The following is a 25,272-nucleotide window of genomic DNA, read 5'->3' on the forward strand; positions in this document are numbered from 1 at the left end:
ATATGAGCGTATTTTTTAAATGGGAATAAAACTGTCTTTCAATGAAGCAGAATAATTTGATAGTGACACTTCATCCTGGAAAACTGCAAGATGCAATTTTACACTGCTTTGAGTACAAGTATCTTTTGAGCTGTCATGCAGAAATGGTTTCTCTACTTGAAAATGGGGTTTTCCTTTCATCATTCAGGAATGTGCGCTTGTCACTCTCCATTGCCATCGATACGGGGAGTCGTGATTGTACTTGGAGCTGGAGACACTGCCTTTGACTGTGCAACATCCGCTCTACGTTGTGGAGCTCGCCGTGTGTTCATCGTCTTCAGAAAAGGCTTTGTTAATATAAGAGCTGTCCCTGAGGAGGTAAAATGGAACCTTCAGAAAATATGGAGTTGTACTCCAACAGATTTTAGGAGATTAAACTGTTAATGCTTAAATTGCTAGAATCTTGAAATTGTCAAATTCAAGTTTAAAAATTTCGGGGCTACACATAATTGTTTCTTTTCTAATTCAGACATTCCAAGTAAAAGAAAATTTGTAATAGTAATTTGGATAAAATGAGAAATTTAATCTTTGTCAATATTCAAGTGCTTCTTGTTAGTATTAATGTGTTTGAAATGTATTCTATTTAGCTAGTAACAATAGAAAGTGCTAAGTCTTCTATATCCTGAATAGTAGGTACTCTTCACAATATATATGCATATTAGAAGAATGTGGTAATAAGACATATTCGGGATTTTCCGTAAGCCAATTTACAAGCTGCATTCTAAGATATATACCTTGGTCATACTTTCAGTCAGTTCATTATTTGTGAAGCAAACAGAAAGAAAAAGGTGTCATGTATATTTTTAAAGAGCTCTAAGATAAACATTACTCAAAATTAGTAATTGGTTAACACACTAAAAATAACTTGTTTAAAATAATTTCATTCTTATCAGTGACTGGTGACTAGTCTTGGGTGAGTTATCAGCTATTTACATGTACTACAGACTTCTCAAATTTTAATGCTATTAGAGAAATATAATACCTTATAAAGAATATTAGTTCTGAGAACAAGAACCAAATGTATTTATAGAAAGATAAATTACTCATTTTAATCAAATCAGTATTATGAACTTGACTTACTTCGGAATGCCTGAACATGTTTGGAATCTCTGTACTTGGCAAGAATTATAGCTGTAGTCAATAGTCAATTTGTCATATGTAGATTACCCACATTACAAATTAATCTTACCAAAATATCAGGGTCACCGCTGGTTCATGGCTTGAGTTTCAAATGCCGTGTTTATTCTCTGGACTTTTCTCCATCCAATCTACCCTTTTTAGACTTTTTTTTAATATATAAAATCCAAGGTAGTCTTATGATCATAGGGTTTTTTTTTTTTCTGGAATTCTGTATTAGGCAATAATTAGTATAATCATGTTTTTTTTACACATAGAAAGAAACATTTAGGTCTTTGTATTCCAGTGCATAGCACAGGACCTGGCACATAATTTGTACTTCAGAAATAGGTTTTGAGCTAAACATTTTAAATATTAAGTCTTTTTTTTTTTTTTGAGACGGAGTCTCGCTCTGTCGCCAAGGCTGGAGTGCAGTGGCCGGATCTCAGCTCACTGCAAGCTCCGCCTCCCGGCTTCCCGCCATTCTCCTGCCTCAGCCTCCCGGGTAGCTGGGACTACAGGCGCCCGCCACCTCGCCCGGCTAGTTTTTTGTCTTTTTTGGTAGAGACGGGGATTCACCGTGTTAGCCAGGCTGGTCTTGATCTCCTGACCTCGTGATCCGCCCGTCTCGGCCTCCCAAAGTGCTGGGATTACAGGCTTGAGCCACCGGGCCGCACCCGGCCTAAGTCTTATCCTTCTAATTCCAGTGTTAGAAAAGTTTTCATTACCAAAGGTGACTTCTTGAGGGTTGGAAGGGGAAGATGATCCTGACTGGCAGCATCAATTTACTTCATATTTTATATCGTAATCATCTTCCATTTGCAAGGGTCACTGGAAATGAATAGTGGCTATTTCTTCTGTCTTAGGTAGAACTAAGGTGCAAACAAGCTGAGACCTGATAAGAAGAGGGTAGTGGTATGAATTTATTTACTCATTCATTCATTCATTCAAACTACATTTATTGAGCATCTGTTATGTACCAGGTATTATTCTGGGCAATTTAGATACAACAGTCAGCAAACCAGTTAGAATTTCATGCCCTCGTGGCTTTTGTACCTAGTGAGAGAGGATACTCAATAATTAAACAAATGAACTGTCACATAAATAGTATATTGAAATGTAGTTAGAACTGTAGAGAAAAATTAATATAGGACTATAGTGAGTGTGTGTGAGTGGAGTATGGTGGAAGAGAAGGCAGGGTTTGCAATTTTAAACAGGGTGGCCCTGGAAGACCTCTCTGATAAGATGATTTTTGAACAAAGAGATGAAGAAATTGAGGTAAAGTAGGCATCCAGGAGATAAACATTGCAGGCCAAGCTAAATGCCTTCACACTTTATTGAGGAAGCCTTCTGGATTTGTGGAATAGAAAAAATGTCAATATCATCAGAATAAAGTAAGAGAGAACAGAAAATGTGACAGACCAGATGATGTATTGTAGGCATTCACAAGACCTTTAGCTTTTACTCTTATTGAAAGAGAAAAATCACTGGACTGCTTTGAACAGAGATGTGCCAAGCTCTGATTTAAATTTTAAAATGGCTGCTCTGCTGAAAATTGACTGTAGTCGAGTGGCGTCAGAAGCAGAGAGGCTAGTCAGGGGCTAAGTAAAACAGTGAGCTATTGGTTAATGTGAGTAGATTACAGGAAGCACAGGATCAGAGTAGAGACATAGCACCTTAGAAGGCCAGAGCTCAGCTGCCTGAATCTTGATTACCAAAGTGTTAAGAAGCAACAGATCCTTGAGATAATAGGTAACCTGCCTACAGTAGAGCTTAGTAGAACTCAAATGGGTCTGGTCTTATTTAAAACTAGAAGAACAAATGTTTGAATGTTTGAATTATTTTATTATTAGCTTACAATTAACCAAAATTTTATATGATATTAAAACTAATTGACTTGGAGCTTCATGAGAGAAAGGGCCACGATCATCTCTCTGGGTCACATTTACCTTCCCCCTGTTTAGCACATTGGGTACTACCTATAAAAGATTCAACAAATAATTGTGGAATGAACATTTACTAGAGGGAATCAGCATCCAAGGCTTTCTAGCATTACAGGGGCTAATACCTTCCAAGTTAGATAAATATTATAATCGTAGGCCTTTGAAGGTTTATCTCATAAGTTTAGGCAAAATTTATCAAAGAGATGGAATAATAAGTAATATATGATTAGATTATGCAAAGTTTTCAGGATTGATTCACTTACCAGAGCTAATACCATGTAAGGATTGGGAACTTTGGCATTCATAGAAGTTTCAGTGTTAATCCTTTATGGCCGTTGCTTGGTTTTGTATGCATCAAAAGAGGAGCCACAATATTGCAGTGCTGACACTCATGAAACTGGAAAATCAAGAGAGTAGAGGTCCAATATCATGTATCTACTTCAAGATACAGGATTTGAAAGGTTAGGTCTCGGACAGATTTTTTAGCCAACATGAAGAATTTAATATTGGACCTAATTTCTTGGGTAATTGTTTTCTTTCTCCTATGCTGTCTCCCCTAGTACAAACTTCAGTCACATTTGGTTACTTTAGAGTCAGTGAAGATTGAGGAACAGGGACATTTAGAGGTTTCCTCAAATATGTGTGTTGTTTAATGGTCATGGACTCTTCAGTGTAATTTGGAAATAACATGGTTTGTCAATAAAATGCCTCACCATTAGGCATGTCAGCATGTATATGTCTAATGGTGCAGTCTAATTCTCACTCTTTGAGTGAGGGAAATACAGAAAAATTCAAAGTTTTCTTATCCTTGAGTGACAAATATGAATTATGACAGAAGCCAGTTACATTTAACATGGTGTATTAGTCTATTTTCATACTGCTGTGAAGAACTGCCTGAGACTGGGTAATTTATAAAGGAAAGAGATTTAATTGACTCACAGTTCAGCATGGCTGGGGAGGCCTCAGGAAACTTATAATCATGACGGAAAGCAGGGTACTTTCTTCACAAGGTTGCAGGAAGGAGAAGTGCTGAGCAAAAAGAGAAGAGCCACTTACACAATCGTCAGATCTGTGAGAACTCACTCACCATCATGAGAATAACATGCGGAACCACCCCCATGATTCTCCGTTGACAGGTGGGGATTATGGAGATTACAATTCAAAATGAGAGTTGAGTGGGGACACAAAGCTTAACCATATCACATGGAATTGTTTGAGATCATGTATATTATGTGGTTAGTAACCAAGAACTATATAATTAGACTCAGGAATGTTTTAATCCACAAAAGTAGGAGACATCATCTAACAGACTCTTGTAGTGACAAACACATCCCATTGTAGAGGTTTTCAAACGTTAGGGTGCATTAAGTCACCTAGAGGGCTTGTTAAACACAGATTGCTGGGCCCTGTCCCTAGAGTTGCTGATTCAATAGGTCTGGGGTGGGCCTGAGAATTTGCATTTTTAACAAGTTTCCTTGTGGTGCTGAGGTTGCTGGTCCACTATTCTAATGTATCATCAACGTGCTTTCCTGCTGTCTAATTAGAGTCACAGACAGTGTGCTGTGTGGAGGTACTTTCCATCTTGGCTAAGAAAGCATTAATACTAAAGGACATAGGTTTGATGAAATGAAGATATGCAGGCATCATCAGCATATTGATGTAATTCTGATTCCAAATGTCTTTCCAGCTCCCTTGTGGCCTCACACACATGCTAAATAGGATGCTACTGACAAACTAGTGCTTCTCAGCCATGGGTCCTTAGGGAAACCAGCCAATCACTCGGCACTATCCTCTAAGAAGATGAGGAAAAATCTGTTAATAATTCCCTCCAGTGCTTTCTGCAAGCTTAAATAGGTGAGATTAAATTTCACAGGATAACAGAATCCCCCAAAATGCTGGTATTAAAAGCTGTTGACAGATCAGATAGAACTGCAAGAATGCTTTAGGCAGTTGGGAATCCCTAAAAGGAGGCATGAAGGTTAGGACTCAACAGACCTGCTTGAGTTGATAAATTTAAAGGATAAGGTTACGGAAGGACTTTATAGTTCTTATTAATTATTACTGAGAAGAGTATGGTTTCAAAATTACTTTTAATAGCACAATCCCACACACAAAGTATATTTCAAAAATCTGTTGTTCACATATTCAGTTTTCCAATAGCAGCAAAACATGATTGATCATTAATTCTGCTACATTTTTATGGGGTCTGCGTGCTACTCCCTGGGGTGCCTTGGCTTCCCTTTATTTGTTTGTCAAGATGGCAACTGATTTAACTTTGATATGTCAGTTTTTACATATTTTAGCTATTGAGAGGGTTAACTATTTTGATAATTAATGCTACTTTATTATTTTAATTAGAAAAATAACAATACCAGATTGCTCAGTCTGCTTGTCAAAATTTTCTTCATCTGGTACTACAACTTTGAAATAGCACATCGTTTAAAAGAATGAGCCTTTTAACTGATTTTTTGCATCATCACACAGCATACCCCATAATAGATCATTCTTGTGTCATGACCTATAGGCCTCTTCTCAAATATTTTTAATATCAAATGACCATGTTAAAGCTATGTCTATAGATAGTTTTGTCATCTATGTCTTGTGGCTAAAAATGCATTTTCTTTTTTTTTTTCTTTGAGACGGAGTCTCACTCTGTCTCCCAGGCGGGAGTGCAGTGGTGCGATCTCAGCTCACTGCAAGCTCCGCCTCCTGGGTTCACGCCATTCTCCTGCCTCAGCCTCCCATGTAGCTGGGACTATAAGCGCCCGCCCCCACACCTGGCAATCTCGGCTCACTGCAAGAGCTCTGCCTCCGTGCAAGCTCTGCCTCCTGGGTTCATGCCATTCTCCCACCTCAGCCTCCCAAGTAGCTGGGACTACAGGCGCCTGCCACCATGCCTGGCTAATTTTTTGTATTTTTAGTAGAGATGGGATTTCACCGTGTTAGCCAGGATGGTCTCGAGCTCCTGACCTTGTGATCTGCCCGCCTCAGCCTCCCAAAGTGCTGGGATTACAGGCGTGAGCCACCGTGCCCAGTGTAAACTTGCATTTTCTACAAGTAACTGATGCTTTCTAGTTTTAATTTAATTACAAGAAATATGAATCTGGGACTATTTTTAGAAAATAGCCCCCAGAAGCTGACAAATTTAATTTGATTTACTAAGGGTGATGCTTACAGCAGCTCTTCAATGTTTGGCACCTGTACATCATTTGATTTCCTGTTCTTCATAGAAAGTAATCAGAGACATATTGACATGGTTTGCTATCTGAAGGTAGCTGAAAACAAACAGCCACACAAAATCTTCTCTAGGCACAAAAAGCTAATTAATAGTAGTTAGGGGCTCCCCTGGTACTAAAATATTAAAGTACACCTTTAACACTTTATGATGACAGGAGGATGACACATTCCGAGGATCTGTATACGTATATCCTTTTGAAAGTTGTGAAACTTCAGTGTAGTATGAAAAGGTAGAGTGGAATAGTCAAAAAGGAATTACATTTGGAGCACTTCGTTCTTGATTTACATCCTAGTCTGAGTATGCCCATCTATAAAATTAGTGTTGTAATTATATGCTTCTTAAAGTTTTTTTTTTTCCCATTCCTTGTTTTATATTTTTAACATTCAGAGAAATATATATGAATGATGTAGAATCTGGACGGGAAGGCTCTATTTCTTCACAGAGTGACAACTCTATATTGAAAATTTTAGCAATATGTATAAACATTACACTTAAAACAAATTGCAATTAATGTATCCCCAGCCAATTGGTGAGCTAAAATCTACAATATTCAAGACATGAGTATAAAGAACTGACAGGTGAAATTGTCAAAATTCTATAGTACATGTGATAATTCAGATGGTGAGTGGAAAAAAAAGAAGACTGCAAATAGGCCAAGAGCCAACAAAAGCTTGTGCCCATTTAAGATTACATATTTTAAAAGCATAACTATTTTCAAAATTCTGAGGGAGGTTGATGTGTTATGTTGACCAGGAATATCTGTAAAACTGAAAAGTATATGCTTTTAAAAAAATCTTTACTAATCTTCTTTCATATATATGTGTGTGTGTGTGTGTGTGTGTATTCACAGATATGCGCACAGATTCATTAAAAGTGAACATTTTTACCTGGTGTGTCACTGTCAGGCCATATTTAGTAACAATACATTGTTATTACTGTATTTTTTTTTCATTTTAGTAGCTTATAATGAAAGTTGTGTATAAGATTACTTTATTCTTGCACCATCTCTATGGTTTCTTCCTTATGTTTGTCCTTTTCTTTTCCCACTTGGTGAGATTTGGCTTTCCATTCAAGGATCTTTTGTGAGTTTTGTTCACTTCCAGCCTAATATAGCCACCTTGCTGAGGCAATGCCCATACCAATAGTTGTCCTATTAGTCCAGTCTTTTTCTGCTGCACCCGTTCAGTGTAAATGACCTAAATCTTCCTATAACTTGGACCACTTTGCCAATTTGCTGAACTTTTTAGTGTCCTCACACAACCTGAACTTCATCATCCTTTCAGATGGGCATGGGTCAAACATTGTGCTTCTTTCTCAGCTCTTTGGAAAGAGGGGAAGACATAATTGTTGTGTGAACATGGGAAAGTGTATTGACTTTCTTTTTATGGCTCTTTCTTGCTATCAGAAGTCACAAAGGAGTTGAACTTCCCTTTGGCCACTGCCTGGCAATAGCTGAAAGTAGGAGGAGATCTATATGCTCTACTTCATTCATTTTTAGGTGAACATTAGAAGCCCCTCTTCATTTAAAAATATTCACTTCAGCTTTTCAATATCTTTTCTTGTCCTATAACATGAAAATATTAAAAAGTAATTTGTATAATCTATTAAACACACATTAGTTATTGTATATGCTATTTGAAAGACAAAAATAAATGAAAAATACACATGAATTAACATAAAAACAGAATTTTCATTCTTTTAAAAAGTGATTTGTTAAAAATTTTAAACATTTTTGTCTAAACTTCTAAATTCTAAAATTCCATTCTACCTTTTCATACTATACTGAATTTTCACAAGTTTCAAAAAGATAAACATATACAGGTCCTTGGAATATGTCATCCCCCTGTCATCATAAAAGTCTTAGAGGTGTACTTAATATCTTAGTGGCAGGGGAGCCCCTAACTACTACACAAAAACTCATCCTTCAAGGTCTGCTCCAAATGTCATTTTTTCTTGAAGGCTTCCTTAGTTCCCTACCAATTTAACTTCTCTTCTCTGTGGGCTTTTATAGCCCTTTATGCTTCCTGCTGTTAACAGAATTTATCACATAGGGTACTTATTACTTTATACTTATTCCACAAACTGAAATAGAAGCTTCTTTATTGGATCGATGAATTCAACTTGCTATCTGACTCAACGTATAGTGCATTCTTTGATTCAAGGTGGCAGACCAGTGAGGCATGTTGGATTAACCAATATATTAAAGGCATTGAAAACTTCTTAGGAAAACTTTAAGTTCATATGAAATTTTCAAAATATATAATTTTACATACATACACATAACTTCAAAATTATTTGTGATAGCTTTTAAATAAGTACACATTTTATTTTAAACTGTTAAAAAATATTGCATCACATTTTTATGTGAATCTAACATTAAAAGTAGACTGAAAAAAATAAATTATCCCTAGTTTTCAGTCTCTTAAAAGATAGCTGAAAACTAAAAAAAGAAGGAAATACAAGCAAGTAATATATAAAAAGCAAAAAATAATAAAGATTACTAGAATCTGAGAGTATTAGCAAGTGGCAGAAAGCAGATGATCCTGATCTGTAAAGAATTTGTACATGGAGGCATTTTAAGATTAAAGGAGGAACTACAAAGGCACCAAGTTACACAGAATGGAGTTTTGTGAGATATTCCAACGGCTGCCAGGAAGGCTTGAATCCATCAAAATCTACGATGAAGAAAATAAGTGTTAGTCAAGTTTAAGAAAATGTCATCAATAGTAATTGAATAGTGTTTAAAAATACTCTTTTTGGCCAGGTGCGGTGGCTCATGCCTGTAATCCCAGCACTTTGGGAGGCTGGGGCAGGCAGATCACAAGGTCAGGAGCTCGAGACCATCCTAGCTAACACAGTGAAACCCTGTCTCTACTAAAAATACAAAAAAATTTAGCCAGGTGTGGTGGCGGGCGCCTGTAGTCCCAGCTACTCGAGAGGCTGAGGCAGGAGAATGGCATGAACCTGGGAGGCGGAGCTTGCAGTGAGTGGGGATCCCGCCACTGTACTCCAGCCTGGGTGACAGAGTGAGACTGCATCTCAAAAAACAAACAAACAAACAAACAACAACAACAACAAAAACACTCTTGTTAAAAGAGATGTATTTAATGATAGTTGTGCCAAGGCATTTTAAGCCTCTAAAGCCTCTAAATTATTCCTTACATTGCATATCTGGGTTTTGCAGCACAATAGTGACACAATAAAATTAGTAAGGACTCAGTTAAGGGATGACTATATTTATCCAATGTGTAGTACAACTCTCATTTGGAGAAATGTTTCTTTATGTTCAAGATTCTTCAACTTTAAAAAACTTAAAATGAAAACATTCTATGTGTGAATGAAGCCTAAAATGAAGACCAGGTACTAAAAGAAGGAATGTCAATTTGTGGTCTCAGCAAACTTTTTTTGCCTAATTAAAAGAATAATTGCAGAATTTGCTTGTACAGGCCAGAGATTAACATATAAAAATTGTTCTACATTTCACCACTCATCATAAATATGTATAAGTCAAAAATTAATAAATATTTTAAAAACTGTTTAGTAAATTAAAGAATATGAGATCAAGTGTGAATGGGCCAAGTTTGATGCCTCTTCTTTTACCCTCCTTCAAGTCCTTGATAACCAAGATAAGTAGAAGATTGGATTGTGAAATCAAACTCATATAAATTAAATAACACTGTGTATCAAATTTGATTATTAACTTCGAGGATACAGTTAAAAACAAACTGTCAGGTAAACAAGAAGTGCAGGACTGCCACCAACAGAATTCCTGAGGTTCTATCTTGCTGCATTAGGATTTGCTCTAAACCGGATTAATATGTGGTCATGTAAGTAGCTCCATCACTTAGATCAAAGAAAGTTGTTTCACTTATGAGACATCTAATTTATACTCAGATAGTTATGTAACTTGCATTACTCTTTATAGTGATCTATGTCCCTTAAATTCACCTTTCCGGGTTTGTTTACTATAGCAATCCTAAACTAACAGGCCATGCCAAAAGCATTACATTGCTAAGGACTCTTCCGCTTATAAATGACAGTAGTTTTTTTCCCAGTAGGATGCTTACATATTACATAGAGCTTTAACCAAGCTGCTTTCCTTCTTTTCTTCTTGAGATAAACTCCTTTACCCTTCCACACTCACTTCTTCAAAGAGAGAGAATGGATTCCATACAAGAACTTCCCAGTGACTAATTCCTTTCCACTGATTAATTCTTACGTTTCCTTCAAGATTAGCTTATATAGCACCTTTTCCATGCTGCCCTTTATTATTTTTTTCTTCCCCCCCCCCCCTTTTTTTTTTTTTTTTTTTTTTGAGACAGGATCTTGCTCTGTCACCAAGGCTGAATTACAGTGGCGTGATCATAGCTCATTGCAATCTCTAACACCTGGGCTCTACAGATCCTCCCACCTCAGTCTCCTAAGTAGCTGGGACTACAGGCAGATGCCACCACACCTGGCTAATTTTTAAAAAATGTTTTAGTAGAGATGAGGTTTCTCTATTTTACCCAGGCTAGTCTTGAACTCCTAGCCTTAAACAGTTCTCCCACCTTGACCTTTCAAAACACTGAGATTATAGGCCTGAGCTACCGTGCCCAGCAATGGTGCCCTTCCTTGATCTGCACTACTGCTAGGCAAAATGCCCATTTATGTGCCATTCGAGTATACTGCCTTTACACATGACAAAGATTCCTAACTCCTTCAATTTTTGTTTTGAGACCGAGTCTCGCTCTGTTGCCCAGGCTGGATTGCAGTGGTGCTCTCGGCTCGCTGCAAGCTCCGCATCCTGGGTTCATGCCATTCTCCTGCCTCAGCCTCCTGAGTAGCTGGTACTACAGGTGCCTGCCACCATACCCAGCTAATTTTTTTTTTTTTTTTTTTGTATTTTTAGTAGAGACGGGGTTTCACCCTGTTAGCCAGCACGGTCTTGATCTCCAGACCTCGTGATCCGCCCTCTTTGGCCTCCCAAAGGCCAAACTTTAATCAGGCTCCTGAACCTTCTCCAAGGCCCACCTGTGTACTTCCCTGTAAAGTCCGGTTTTAGCAGGAACCCTCCATTCTCAATATCTGATGACACTTTTTATCCCCCAAATGAGAGTTAAACTCCAAAAACAGAATGGAAGGGTAGGAATTAATAGCCAAGGAGTAGGTTGTGAGTCAGTAGATAAAATATTACTGAAAGGAAACATCAAGGTAAGGCTTTATCCTGTTGGCTAAATCAATCTAACAGGATTCTTGCAGAAGACAGGCCAGGGTCAGACATCACCTGGGTCATAGTGGAGGATGAGGTTCATGATGAGATATTGAAGATGATTAAATATCAAGAGTGAGGGATTTTGCTAAACTGACTTAGCAGGGTTCTTGCTAAATCTGGATTTTACAAAAAAGCACAGAAGTGGTCCTAGGAAAAGGTTCAGAACCTGACTAAATTTGGGTCAAGCAAATTATGTTTGTTGTACATTATTACCTATAGATGCTGGTTTTCTGCTTCTATGAGATTTTTAAGGCAGAGTTTATTTTACCTGTAGATCACAGCACTGTTTTTGTACATAATATTTAACAAATGTTTGGTTAGATGGCTGGTGCTCTTACCACATGGCTCTGAATGTTTCTTGTACATCCAATAATTTAACAGTGATGAAATGAGATGATATTTTCTAGGTTTATCACTGGCCAAAGTAGACTACTAAATAATTTTGCTTCTAAATAATATTTTTAGGTTTTTGTGTTCATGTAGAATGGATAAATCATCAATTAGTATTAGAGGGTAATCTTTACAAAGAATGTTGTTTCTTCGTATTGCTTCTCAAACGTCAGTTTATTAGAAGTTATTCCAGAATTTAATGTATGCTGGTTTTGAGCTCCACTCATTATAGTTTATAACCTATTCTTGCTTTGCCTATGTGCAATCTAAAAGTGAGTTGACATCATGCTTTTAATTATAGAAAATTAAGTTGTTTTGTAATTTCTAGAGTATGATGCCTGTAATATTAATCAGACCAAATCATCACATTACATAAAGTTAATCATTAAAATGATGATCATTATTGCATGCGTATAGCATGCTATTTTTATTTCACTCAGCATCAGCCACATATCTTTCCTGAATATGGAGGTGAAAATCAAAGTTGAGAATTTTTTTTAACTTTCCCTCTACTGTGTAAAAAGAAAGTGACAACCTGATTTGTCAAATGTAAGAAATGGACTCTTATAGCTGCTTACTACTTTATTGGTGGAGACTAGGAAAATAGAGGTCGGCATGTTTGCTTGATATACCAATTGTCCCTCATAAGGACATGCTCCATCAAATAAAGATATGTGGGTGCCATGAGGAGAAGCATTCATATCCAGATTCAGAGTTACTGATTATTAATGATTATTGACAAACATTAGGTGTTAAAAGGCACTAACACTCAGATCTGTGAATTACTTGTCACAGAAGGCTGGTTACTTTGAACAGTAACGCTGCATATGGTTACACCACCAGTCAGTTTGGTCCATGTTTTCTGATAGCAGCATAAATGACAACTGAGGAGGAACACCATTTGCTTTTTTATTTCAACCTTGCAACATAGGATGATCCGGTCAAGTAGCATGTCTTCTGCTGTGTCCTGTTACTTACATTGAGATGGGTGTTTAATAGCCATTCACTCAGTATACTACTAGTTGGTTGTACCTTCCTTAATTTGAATGTCCTTCAGATTTTCATAATAATTCGTCATTCATTCTAGTAAACAAAACTTTATTCAGGGTCCATTGTGTGCCAATCATTTTGATAGACACAGATCGGGCTGTGACCAGTCTTGATGCCCTGTCCTTCCATGTGACATTCACTTGATACCCCTTCATTGACTTATTGACTGGCATGCATTCTGATTTTCTGGGTGTCTTATCTTAATGTTCATGGGCTTATACTTATCAATTGTTGACTTTTTTAATATCACTCTTGGACATAAAGGATAGAATGTTCAATAAGATATTCTTCCTCTACTTAAAGAGTGTTGAGAACGAGTTTACTATTGAACAAACTTATTTAAATTCTAAGTTAGTTTTTCAATTTTGTATTTTAAGATAGTCCGTTTTGTGTATCTAATATCCACTTTGTGAAGTAGTACTTTTTTTTGTTCTAAATTTACTCTTTATCTGGATTCAAGGTGTCTCTATTAACTCGTTTACAATATTCGGTTCGTAAGTCCATCACGTGGTTCCTGTATTTCATGATTTTACAGTACTTGTAAATGTGCTTAGACTGGGAAGCTTGAGTCTCCTTTTCACACAAAGGGACCTTTATTTAGCCTAGCCCTTCATTTTTGACTTTAGCTTTTCCTTTTCCATTTTGCTTTGTTTGAGTTTCAGCAACTAGAATCATACAGTCTCATTATTTCAAATATACTACAGTTGCTATTCTTGGACATAATGAAGACTAAGTAGGATGTAGTTTCAGCTGGATCCTAATTTCAGATAAGTTTTTTAATCCCTTAGTGTATTTTTTGGCTTCTATGAGCCTCAGTTTCTCCTCTGTAGAAAGAAAATAATGCTTGTCCACAGATTTGATTTTATTTTTTCTTTGTGAGGCCAGCAAGCAGCAGTGTGCCTAAGGCTGTATGCTAAGTGTGTAAAATCATGCTGATGCCCAGTGTGGTTTTTGGCTTTTTGCACCACAGCAGGGAGACAAAGTCGGTTTGAAACTAAGTACTTTTATTGTAACAAATATACGGGTGTCATAACATTTTTCTGTTTGAAGATTGAGTTACATGTAAACCATTATATGTATTTTCTGTATGAAGATTAAGTGAATTACATGTAAAGCACTGAAAAGAATACTTTTAAGTGTTATAAATACCTATTTTATTATTATTTATCTTGTTATAAAACAAGATTTGTGGCTGGGCGTGGTATCTTACGCCTGTATTCCCAGCACTTTGGGAGGCTGAGGTGGGTGGATCACTTGAGATCAGGAGATTGAGACCAACCTGGCCAGCAGGATGAAACACCGTCTCTGCTAAAAATACAAAAATTAGCCAGGCATGGTGGTGGGTGCCTGTAATCTCAGCTACTTCGAAGGCTGAGGCAGGAGAATCACTTGAACCAGGGAGGCGGAGGCTGCAGTGAGCTGAGATCTTGCCACTACCCTCCAGCCTGTGCAACTGGCAACAGAGCGAAACTCCATCTCAAATAAATAAATAAATCGTGTCACTGCACTCCAGCCTGGGCAACTGGCAACAGAACGAAACTCCATCTCAAATAAATAAAATAAAATAAAATAAAAATAATAAAACAATATTTATAACAAGACAAATAATAGATTTGTTAAATAGTGAAAGTAAATCTTTATGATGTCCAATAATATTTCAAAGTATATTTCACTTCACATATAATGTCACAATTTTAATTTAGGATTCTTTAAGATGAGAGCACTCCTTCAGTGATTGGGATAGGTTCAAAATAGAAATAAAGATTTTATTACTTACAGTTCCTGAAGGGGAACACATTATGCACAGAGGTCACACATACGGAGGTCAGGGGTGCATGGAGAGAGAGACAGAGAAAGAAAGAGAGAAAATGGGACTTGCGGGCCAGTGCCTTTATTTGTGGATCCAGGACGTTATACAAACGGGTTTCTTGTGGGAAATTTTAACTGATTGGTTCAAAGCACAAGTTCCAGGACATCAAGCAGTGACTGAGAGGCAGTCATTGTGGTGTGTCTGCACAGTCCATGCAGGGTGGAGGGTCAGCAGGACCAGTCCAGCAGGCTGCATCTACTCATTTCATAGGGAAGTGGTGATCAGGGAGCAGGTGTATAAGGCCAATATCTTGATGCACTACACTGAGAAACGGGGTTGCTGCAGGGAGGTAGAGTATAGAATTGGAAACTGTGTGTGTCAAGGGTAACTGAATCTTTCTTCTGGTATAACGAAGTCCAACTTATATTTAAAATAGATGTCAAGGCAGCATAAAATTCTAAGCATTCACTATACAAGTTTACCCTGTATTTTCATTGTCCTAATATTTCACTATTTCCCAAGATAAATCTTAACATTATCTCACTCTCCCAATATTAATACTTTCCAAACAAATATATATATATGCAAATGATATAACTATTTTTTCTTTAAACGGTTTTCCCTTTCTTATGTAAAATGGGAAATCTAGCTATCAAGTAGCAAAATAGCAGAAAGTGGTGTGATTTACGTCTGCTGCTTAATAGTCTAATTCTACATGTATTAGTGAGTGAAGAAAATCTCTAAAGTTTGAAAAGCAAAAAAATGCAGATGAATCTCTGTGGGGTCCAGTGTTCATGCCATCCCCAGCGCACTGTCGGATAATTGGTAAGAATGCTAGATATTTGAATACATATAATCAAACCTGGTACACATAGAAAATTACGATGTGAGATGAGCATATACTAAAGCCATTTTTTAATGTTTATATCTATGTATGGTTATACAAAGTCCTCAAAAATCAAAACCATGGTGCGAACATCACTAAAACATGCTGAGGCATTCAGTGATGGATAATATTTATTTTAAATTCATAGAAGTTTTTGATTTGTAAGTCATGTCCAATTTTTGTTTCCAAATTTAATGCCAAATTTGCCAAAATGTATAAGAGATTATCTCTATGTCATAGTAGATACTATAGAAGTATTAATAGATAGCAAAGATAGAGTGGGGCCAAACAGATCCTAAGTCAGTCAGTGAGACATATTCCCAATGGGTACGGCGTAGCGCAGTGTTTCCTTTCTGCCCTCCACAGAAAACAGTCCTGTTAGAGATACACATTGTATATTGATTTATTCAAACCCTAAACATTTGGAGTTGTTATTCAATCAAGTGTGGCATTATCATTAACACGTAGCACCACTTGCCATTTTGAAACACAATAAACTGGTTTATATTGATGAGTTACAAGGTGATATGTGGCATAAATGTGACAAAAGTGATACAGAAAACATATTTTACATATTGGAATCATCTTTATTTTGTAATTTGAATTATTCAAGGAATAGTTTGCCTTCCAGAAATCACACATTTTTATTTTGTAGAAAATGAAAGAGGAGTCTAAGGTACTAACCTTTGTTATTGGGCCACCTCTCTCTTGAAATCACAATCTCATTTCTAAGTGATATTGAATAGCTGAAGAATGATTCAGAGGAAAAAAAAAAGTGAATTCAGAAAATAGTAACTATGAATACATAGCCTTCTAGATACTAAGTTCTGCTTTAGGCATTTTACATTTTGGAGTTGTTTTCAGTAACACCGCACATACCAATTAATGCGATGATGTTCTGCCCATTTTATATATAAGGAAACTATCCCAAATAAACAGCAGAGCAGATTTCAAATTTTTTTTGATTCCACTTACCTGTAATCTTCCTTTCTGAGGAGTGAGCAGTTTTATATCAACTGTTTTGTATATTCACCACCATAACATCCCACGTTATTTTTTTATATTGCTAATTTATTGATTTTCATAATAACAAGGGAAAGACTGTGTAATAATTTGTATGTGGGTCCAATTTTTAAGCCTTTAATGACAATATTTTTCAAAATCCTAAATAAGACATAGATTGAATAGCTTCATAATAATGTATAGTATAGATCAGTGTTTCCCAACCATTTTATTCTTACCCCTTTTGGGAGTATCTTTAGATTTTTCTTAATCCTCCCTGCTATAATTTTAGTACCATAGATATACTGTATAACTGTTTATATACTTCAGCTCTTTGAAGGGACCAGACCATTATGATATCTAAGGATTTTTTTTCTTTTCCCTAAGAATAATTTTTGCTCCCTAGGGGCAATATTACTGTCTTTGAAAATGCATCATAGAGACCAAGTTCTGAGCCAGTCAGCTATAATCTAATAAAGACAGTGGTTAACAAAGTATCTTCTGTGCCCTAGAAGCATAGCATCACCTGAAGAATTTGTTAGACATGCAGATCCTCAGGCCTCACCTAAACCTCATTAGAAACTCTGAAAACGGGCCTGTGCAGTCTGGTTTAAGGAACCTTCCAGGTGATAATGATTCATGGCACTAGTTCTGGACAGGTTGTTGAAAAATGGGCCCATGGCCTGATTACAGCATTGAGTTAATTACTTTATGTCTCAGTTTTTCCATCTTGACAAAGCCCAGATAACTCTTCGTTTGAAGCCTCATACACACAACCTTAGTGGAAACATTACTCAGGGATCCTATTGAGAATCCGCCTGGCTTTCAGAGTGAAGGAAAATAATAAGACTGAACATCCCAAAACACTTCAGTAGGACATTTTTGCATTTTTTAAAAAAAGAACATTGAACATAGTACTTCTGATTACGTTGACAAAGGTCTGGATTGCTCCAAAAGCAATTAATGGAAAAATAAGCAAATGAGTCAATATTAATATTCTGTCTCAATGAACATTCCATTATGCATATGAAAACAAACAGAAACCGGGGTATCCAGATTTTATGGCAGAATGAATTATGTTGGAAATGGGGAAGAACTAGGGATTCATCAGGAGGACATACTTGTTTCACTGTCTTCAATTTTTCATTTATAGTATTTGCTTCTGTGGTTTTATAAAAGGAAGATTTTTTTTTTTTTTTAATTTCTTAGTTCTGCAGAGTTTCTCTAGTCTTTTTCTCCTACCTACCATTCTAATCATGTACTTGCACAGATTGGCTCACCCACTTTATTGACTTTTTTCCAGCTTGGATGTATGCAGCCTGGTAATAAATGGAAGTATTTATTTTAATATGCAGCATGATTTAAAAAGAGAGCTTTATCTACTGAATTGAAAACGTAAAAATAATAGGCTACTATGGTCAGAAACCTCACAAACTACCAAATGTAGAGCATGCAGTACTTAAAACTTGAGAAATACCTTATGATGCCGTGATCTATAAACGTCCACATTACTACTCCAATTCAAGACTCCCTGAGTCAGTGATTTACAAAATGCAAATAACTGGTAACTGAAACTCAGATTTGGTGAAAGAAAAAGCTGCATATTGACTTAATATCATAAGCTTTAGCATGTATAATTCAATTAGAAATCAAATACTATATGGAATAAGAAACATTTCAAGTTTCTTTTCTGTTCTGTCTTGTTTTAGATGGAACTTGCTAAGGAAGAAAAGTGTGAATTTCTGCCATTCCTGTCCCCACGGAAGGTTATAGTAAAAGGTGGGAGAATTGCTGGTATGCAATTTGTTCGGACAGAGCAAGATGAAACTGGAAAATGGAACGAAGATGAAGATCAGATGGTCCATCTGAAAGCCGATGTGGTCATCAGTGCCTTTGGTTCAGTTCTGAGTGATCCTAAAGGTACAGTGCTGGGAGCTGAAATGTGTGATGCAATTGTCTGTTATTTTAGTGCTATAATAGTTTCTAGCTTTCAGGGAATTGTTTTTCACTTTAACATTTATTTTTCTTTCTAGTTAAGAAGTAAAAGCAATCTTGATTCAACAGGCTTAGAAATGGTATTTAATGCTTATACAGAATTATTTTTAAAGTGGCAAGAATTGAAAAGAACATTAATCTTTCTTTTATAACTAAAACACATATTCTACTCTATAACAGTATTTGCCTTGTTTCTTACAGAAGAATTGCTTTTTCTTCAATTAGACTAGAGTAAGAAAATGAGGCAGAGTAGTTGGAACAGCCAGCCTTCAATGATTCAGACAAATTAAAATCTAATGAATGGCCAAAAATAGAATTTGTGTTTATTACCATCCTTGTGCCAGATCATCACTTCAGACGTCAGAATTATCAAATTAGAAAGTTTGAATGTCTGTCGTTTTCACCTGGATGGCATGAGTGAACATGCTAAGAAAAAATGTTTTTTAAAAAGATAATGAGAGAAAGAAATGTTTTATATAACATTTCAGTTGAATAATGATTCAGTCAAGTTAGACTACTTTATATTATACTTTTCCCACATACAGTGTTTTTGTAGGTCATTATAGATGAAAGCTTATGTATCTAGGTACCTTCATTTTACAAATCCTTTTACCTTTTAATTCATATTATTGAAATGACAGTTAACTCTGTCGTTCTGTGAAGGGAAAATAAAATATGTTTTTCTAGGTCAGAGATTCATTGAGAACAACCATACCAAAAATCTCTCTAAACCTGATGATTCCTGTCTATGACTTCCTACTATATCCATGCTAAAATTACATTTTTTTGTCTGAAGTTGGAAGAGATATATACATGAAAATGTATATTTTTATGCCACAGATAAGTAAAGGATTCAACTAGTCATCAGATATTTTATCTGCAGGACATCAGACATCTTGGTATTTGGAAACATCCAGATGTTTAATGTCATCAAGATAAATGTTTTCAAATAGCTGGATGATGGCCTAAATTTGTCACTTTTTATGTAGACATTTATGTGGTATGTAGACAAGGTCAGAGTATGGTTTATTTATTTAACTGAATTCAGGAAGGAAAAAAGAACAATATGTAAAGTGCTTATATTATCTTAAAAATCCCATTCTTCTATTAAATACTATGTACATCACCAAAAGTTGAGTAAAATGTTGAATCATGTTTAACTAGCAATTCTGTTGATTATTTGCCTATCCAAAAAGGTTAGCTTAACTATTTAAACTTATGTTCCATAATTGGCAATCCTAATATTAATAAAAATTATCTTTTCCTAAACAAACCTAAACAGATTTGACTCAGAAAACAGCTTTTGCAATCTCAGATACAATTTTATAAGCTTGTGCTTGTATGTGTGTGCGCGGGCATGTGTATTTGTGTATGCATGTATGAAGAATAAAAGATTTAAGTTAGCATATAAAATATGAAGGAGAAAATTTCATCTATTCAAGTTTGACTAGGTCATTTCACAATTTATGCATTGTATTACAGAATTTACTGTGTATATTTCTTCTAGTACTTCACATATGCCACCCCTTACACATTTAGAGAAGTCAAGGAAAAAAATGTTTCTTCGCTATTTTTTTTTCCCACTTCTGATTTGAAATTATAAACTGCCTGTAGAAATTATCCTTAAGTAGAATTACTAACTTTACCAGGAGCCTTCCATGTTTACATTAATAAGACGTTATTCTCCAAGTGAGAGGGGAGCTGGCAGAGCTGCAGTGTGAGATAGCATTCATTCCTGGACTCCCATCCAAATGTTTTCGATACTGTTCTTTTGGATGGAAAACATTAAAGAAAGGAGTCACAGAAGCAGTATTTGTTAGAATTTGATCAAGAAGGTCTTAATAAATTTAAAATCTTAAAGTTTCAAAGTCAGAAAACTGTCATGTGCACGCATATATGTAAAATACAATGAAAAGCATTTTATTGGAAGCAAGCTGTCCATTTGGGTAAGAAGAAAAGATATTCATGTTAACTGTCTTCAACCATAAATTCTGCCCCATCCTAGCACTATGTGATGTCATTTCTGCGTGGTACCTAGTGATTATCACATATGTGATATCTGTTTTAATGCATTCATCTCTTAAAATGTTTACTTCTCTTTCCACCCCTCTACTTTTCTCTTTTTCAACCTCACTTTGCACAGACTTCAATGAACTGCATGTCAAATGCAGTGACATTTTTTCAGTCCTTATTATATTTTCTACATTTTATAATTGATAATGTTAAGAATTCTGTTTAAAATGCTCTCCTCCAAGTCACTTAAACTTCCTGAGGCTCAATTTCTTTATCTACTGAAAAAACAAGCATAATAATACCTTATCTTTCAATCTCTCAGAACTATTGTCAGAATTAAAACGAAATAATGTAAAAGACTTGGAAACAAAACTAGAACACATTCTTGTTTGTGACACTTTATTTCCTTGTTTTGTCTTTTAACTATTCCTTTCCAACCCTATCACTGACTGCTTTTCTTCCTTTAGCTTTTTACTTTCCTAAGTTCAGAATTTGTTCATTTTCTGTCCTTAACATATTTATTTCTTCAGTGAACTGAATGTCTTGTTCATTCTTTCATTTGTCCATTCGTATGTGCATTCATTCCTCAAGATATATAAATGAACTTCTGTGTGCCAGACAGTGGCTAGACTTACAGTAGGCACTATTTCCTGTTTGTGTAAAAATGACTCTGAAATCTAGTTTTCCACTCCCCACTTCTCTTTTCATACTAAATTTTTGTTCCTGCATGTGACAAACATTTGCTGAGTACCTAATGAATGCCAAGTACCAAAATGTATTCTAGAGAGTACGAAAATGAGCGAGTCATTGCATGGAATTTAAAATTCCATAGACTAGGTGTGGAGGCAGATCTGTAATCAATTAATTTTATTATAACATGAGGAATGTGTACATTAAGAGAGATTTGCACAAAGTAAAAAAAAGTTCACCTTAGCAGATTTACCTAAAACAGTTCTTTTCTCAACTTTACTATTGTTGCAAATGGTACCATTAGTACTCCCCATAGCCAAAGTTTAAAATTTTACCCCAGTTCAAATTTCTAATTACATTATTTATTAAATGTACCAATGTTATCTTACACTATAGTATAAAGCTTCCACTTCTCAACACTTGAGAACATCAGCACTTGGCCTTATATACATTCTGTGTATCCAGCTATGTTTTCTTCCATTCCCTGTTGAATTATTCCTCCCAGCATCCAACACAGGGCACATTCCATAGTGGTAAAACAGAAAATCTTTGGTAAATGCATTACATAAAGGCGTGCTGAAAAATTCAAATAATGAAGTAAACTTGACAGAGTACATGTAAAGTACAGTGATAAATTGCACTCAGCAGTCTGATTACAATAATATTTTAAATGAAAATACTTTAAAAATCTCAAATAGATCATTAATAAGAACCTGAAAAGGTAAGCTAATTGGAAAACTCAAAGGAGATTACATTTTTAATGTCAGTATTTTCTGAGATATTATACAATCTTTGTAAGTTTCTAAATTTGTTTCACAATGGAGAATGTAAAATAACTTTTTTAGTGTTATGCACCTAATATATCTGTAATAAACATTTCCTGTCATAAAATGATAAGTACCTCAAGAGCTTATGGAAAAGATAAGTATATCAAATTTATAAAATAAACTTGGGTAAGATTTTGGGATTATAGTTGCTAATTATTTCATTGCCACTAAGGATAATAAGAGTGATAAATAATCATCATTACTTTACATAATTATATTTCATCCATCACTTTTTGGATAGTACCAGGGAGTGGGAAGTAGGAACAAAAGACTACATATTCCAAATCCGTGTGCATGGAATATATATGTGCTGATCAGCATAATTTAATTGAATACTTCATTAAACACTAGCTCAAATTTTAAAAGCAATGGTGTCCAATTTCTGACTCAATTGATGTAACCTCAGCCTTTCATATCTTTCTTGTGAAAAACTCAAAACGGTTTCACTTAAAAAACGTCCCCTCTATTCCCTCTAGGAATGTACAATTCCAGATCTTATCACATTAACTTGGGATTTTATTTTTCTAGATAGACTATAAAGGCCATCAGGAGATTAAACACAAACTTTCTGTAACTGCGTTTCTCCTTTACAAATATTCTCCATTCACTGGAAAGTTCTAAACATTTATTTAAAATATGTATATGTATATTTTATTTATACTTATATATATAATATAAATATATGAATACATATTTATATATAAGATATAAATAGATATAATTCCTAATATAGGATGTTTCCTCTTCTGCTAAACACTATTGTCAGTATTTATTGAATTGAATTATGTCTCTTTTTGTTTGTTGGTACAATGTCAGGTTTAATTGATTTATTGTTTGTTTTACAGTGTATCTCTCCTTCTCTTTCTTGTTGGAACCAAACTGCCAGTTGTTAAGTGGGCCCAAATTTCTGCTAGTTTTGAATTAGTAAGAATTCTTTCCCCCTTTCACTAATCTCATGGCTTCATTTTTACAACTGAGGCAATAAGGTTGACCTTGTCCTCACATTCCTAGGAGATCTGGATGACATAATTGTACGGTTTGTTGAATGTGCTTTCAGACAACTGAACGAATGTACTTTAGTTCATTCTGTGATTCTGTGCCTCTTCCATACATTGTACCACAACCACTCTTTCATTATTTGAAATTTTGACTTTGTAAAGTTTTATTTTCTATGATCTACCAGAATCTATTTTATTTTCAAATTATCATATAAACTCCAAGGAGGGCAAGGAGTGTACCTTTATACTAAACTGTAGTCACAATAGCAACTGACATATTAGGGTGCCCGTAATAGATCCACAGAAATATTAGTGCATTTGACTTGACTTGATTCATGCTAGGGTATTAATTTTATTATGAATTACTATTTTTTCCTATGATGGGGTCTGCTTGGTTTATTTTTTCTTAGAAAATGTAAAAGTTAGAAAAATAATTCTATTATTCTATTGCTATAAATTTTTCCTTTGTTGTGGCATAACTTGTTGCATTCTTCATAATACAATAAATATTACACTAATTAGAGTCTACCTGGTATATTGGCTGAGAGTAGGGTCTCTGGAGCCTGGCTGCCTAGCTGGAAAACTGGCTCTCCTCCTTCTAACTTCATCATCTTAAAGAATTACTTAGTCTCCCTGTTCTTCATGGTCCTCATGGTGTAAGGGGGATGACCATAGTATCAACATGCTAGAGTTATTTAGAAGAAATGAATTAAAAATATATGTAAAGCATTTACATATAGGCCTAGCATATAGTAAGCTTAAGTTACAGATGTTATTATTAATCTGTAACAAAACCACATTTTAGTAATTAAATTGATTTATATTAACTTTTATGTAGCTATTCATGTTTAGGAATACAATCATTTGAATATCAAGACTTCATCAGGAATCTTGGAGGCTCTGTCAACATGACTTTGTAAATAAGTGAAGCAGATGCTCATACATTCATGATTTTTTAATGAGAAAATGTTCAATATATTTGGTTAGTTTTTTTTTCCTGAAAAAAAGATTGAACAGTCTGTAACTGTCTTGTATATTTTTAAACTATTATCAATTCTAATGTTTTTCATGCCATTGAAAACAATTTTTCAACTATTTTTAGTTGTTAGAAATCTCCATTTTGAATTTCTAAAAATACGATATGTAAAAAGCACATATTTTTAAATGACTTTGGTTCTTCCTCTTAGAAATGGTGAAATTGGACCAAATTTTTTTATTTGTTTAGTATAAGGATTGTTCATTTGTATTTTAAGGAAAGAAAGGCAGTTTTGAATTTTCAGCTAAGTTTGAGATTTTAAATGCTTGAAAATTATGGGATTACATAACTAAGATTAAAAACCCATGTTTTCAGAAGGAAGACGTTAGGATGAATAGTGATGGACTCAGCATCATGTTGCACCACATTGCTCAGCAGAGCGGAGACAAGGTGACTGAGCTCAGGGCACAGCCAGGGAAGATACGACCCTTCTCTTAGGAAAGGAATTTATATACTTCACCCACTGCCTTCATTTTCTTTCTGCTCACTCACTGGGAACTAGAGATAACAAGGAAACACAAAACCTAGATAATTCTGAATCTTTAATGCAACTCTCAGAAATCAACTCCCTTGATAACATTGATTGCAATTAGTTCCATAAGGGAGTGTTTTCAGGAAAAAAAAAAAAAAAGGTTTTTAAATCACTCATCAGTTCCTCTTATTAGAAGGTCCTCAGAAAAGTTTTTGAAAGCCTCATGGGGTAAATCAAACATTCTGTCAATAGCAGCTTTGAGTGTAGCTTTGATTCACTTGCCCCCATACTGAGAAAAGGTGCAGGCCATGGGTTAATTTGCCTTGTTCTGGCCTAACTCAGAACTAGAAATTGCCAGTTAGTTAAGGAATGGCCTGCTAAGATTCTGATGATGCAAAAAGTCAAGAATTTTTCAAATGTGTCCATTTTTCTTTTCTCAATCGTTTAGGTATTGGGAAAAACCTACGAAAAATGTTTTAATGTTAGCACTAGATGAGTTAGGTATTCAGAAAT

At 35.3% G+C, this 25,272-nt stretch overlaps 1 protein-coding gene across 5 annotated transcripts in view; it reads left to right on the forward strand.

Annotated features, from left to right (window-relative positions):
* Positions 1-25,272, forward strand: part of DPYD (dihydropyrimidine dehydrogenase) — an 860,002-nt gene that overhangs the window by 344,968 nt on the left and 489,762 nt on the right. For all 5 annotated transcript variants that reach the window (XM_077987630.1, XM_015145562.3, XM_077987644.1 and 2 more), the window contains 2 exons: positions 188-357; positions 18,438-18,648. In XM_077987630.1, the coding sequence (XP_077843756.1) occupies positions 188-357; positions 18,438-18,648 (381 nt within the window). The remainder of the gene's footprint in view (positions 1-187; positions 358-18,437; positions 18,649-25,272) is intronic.

The sequence above is a fragment of the Macaca mulatta genome, chromosome 1 (genome assembly GCF_049350105.2).
Source record: "Macaca mulatta isolate MMU2019108-1 chromosome 1, T2T-MMU8v2.0, whole genome shotgun sequence".
Classification (NCBI taxonomy): Eukaryota; Metazoa; Chordata; class Mammalia; order Primates; family Cercopithecidae; genus Macaca; species Macaca mulatta.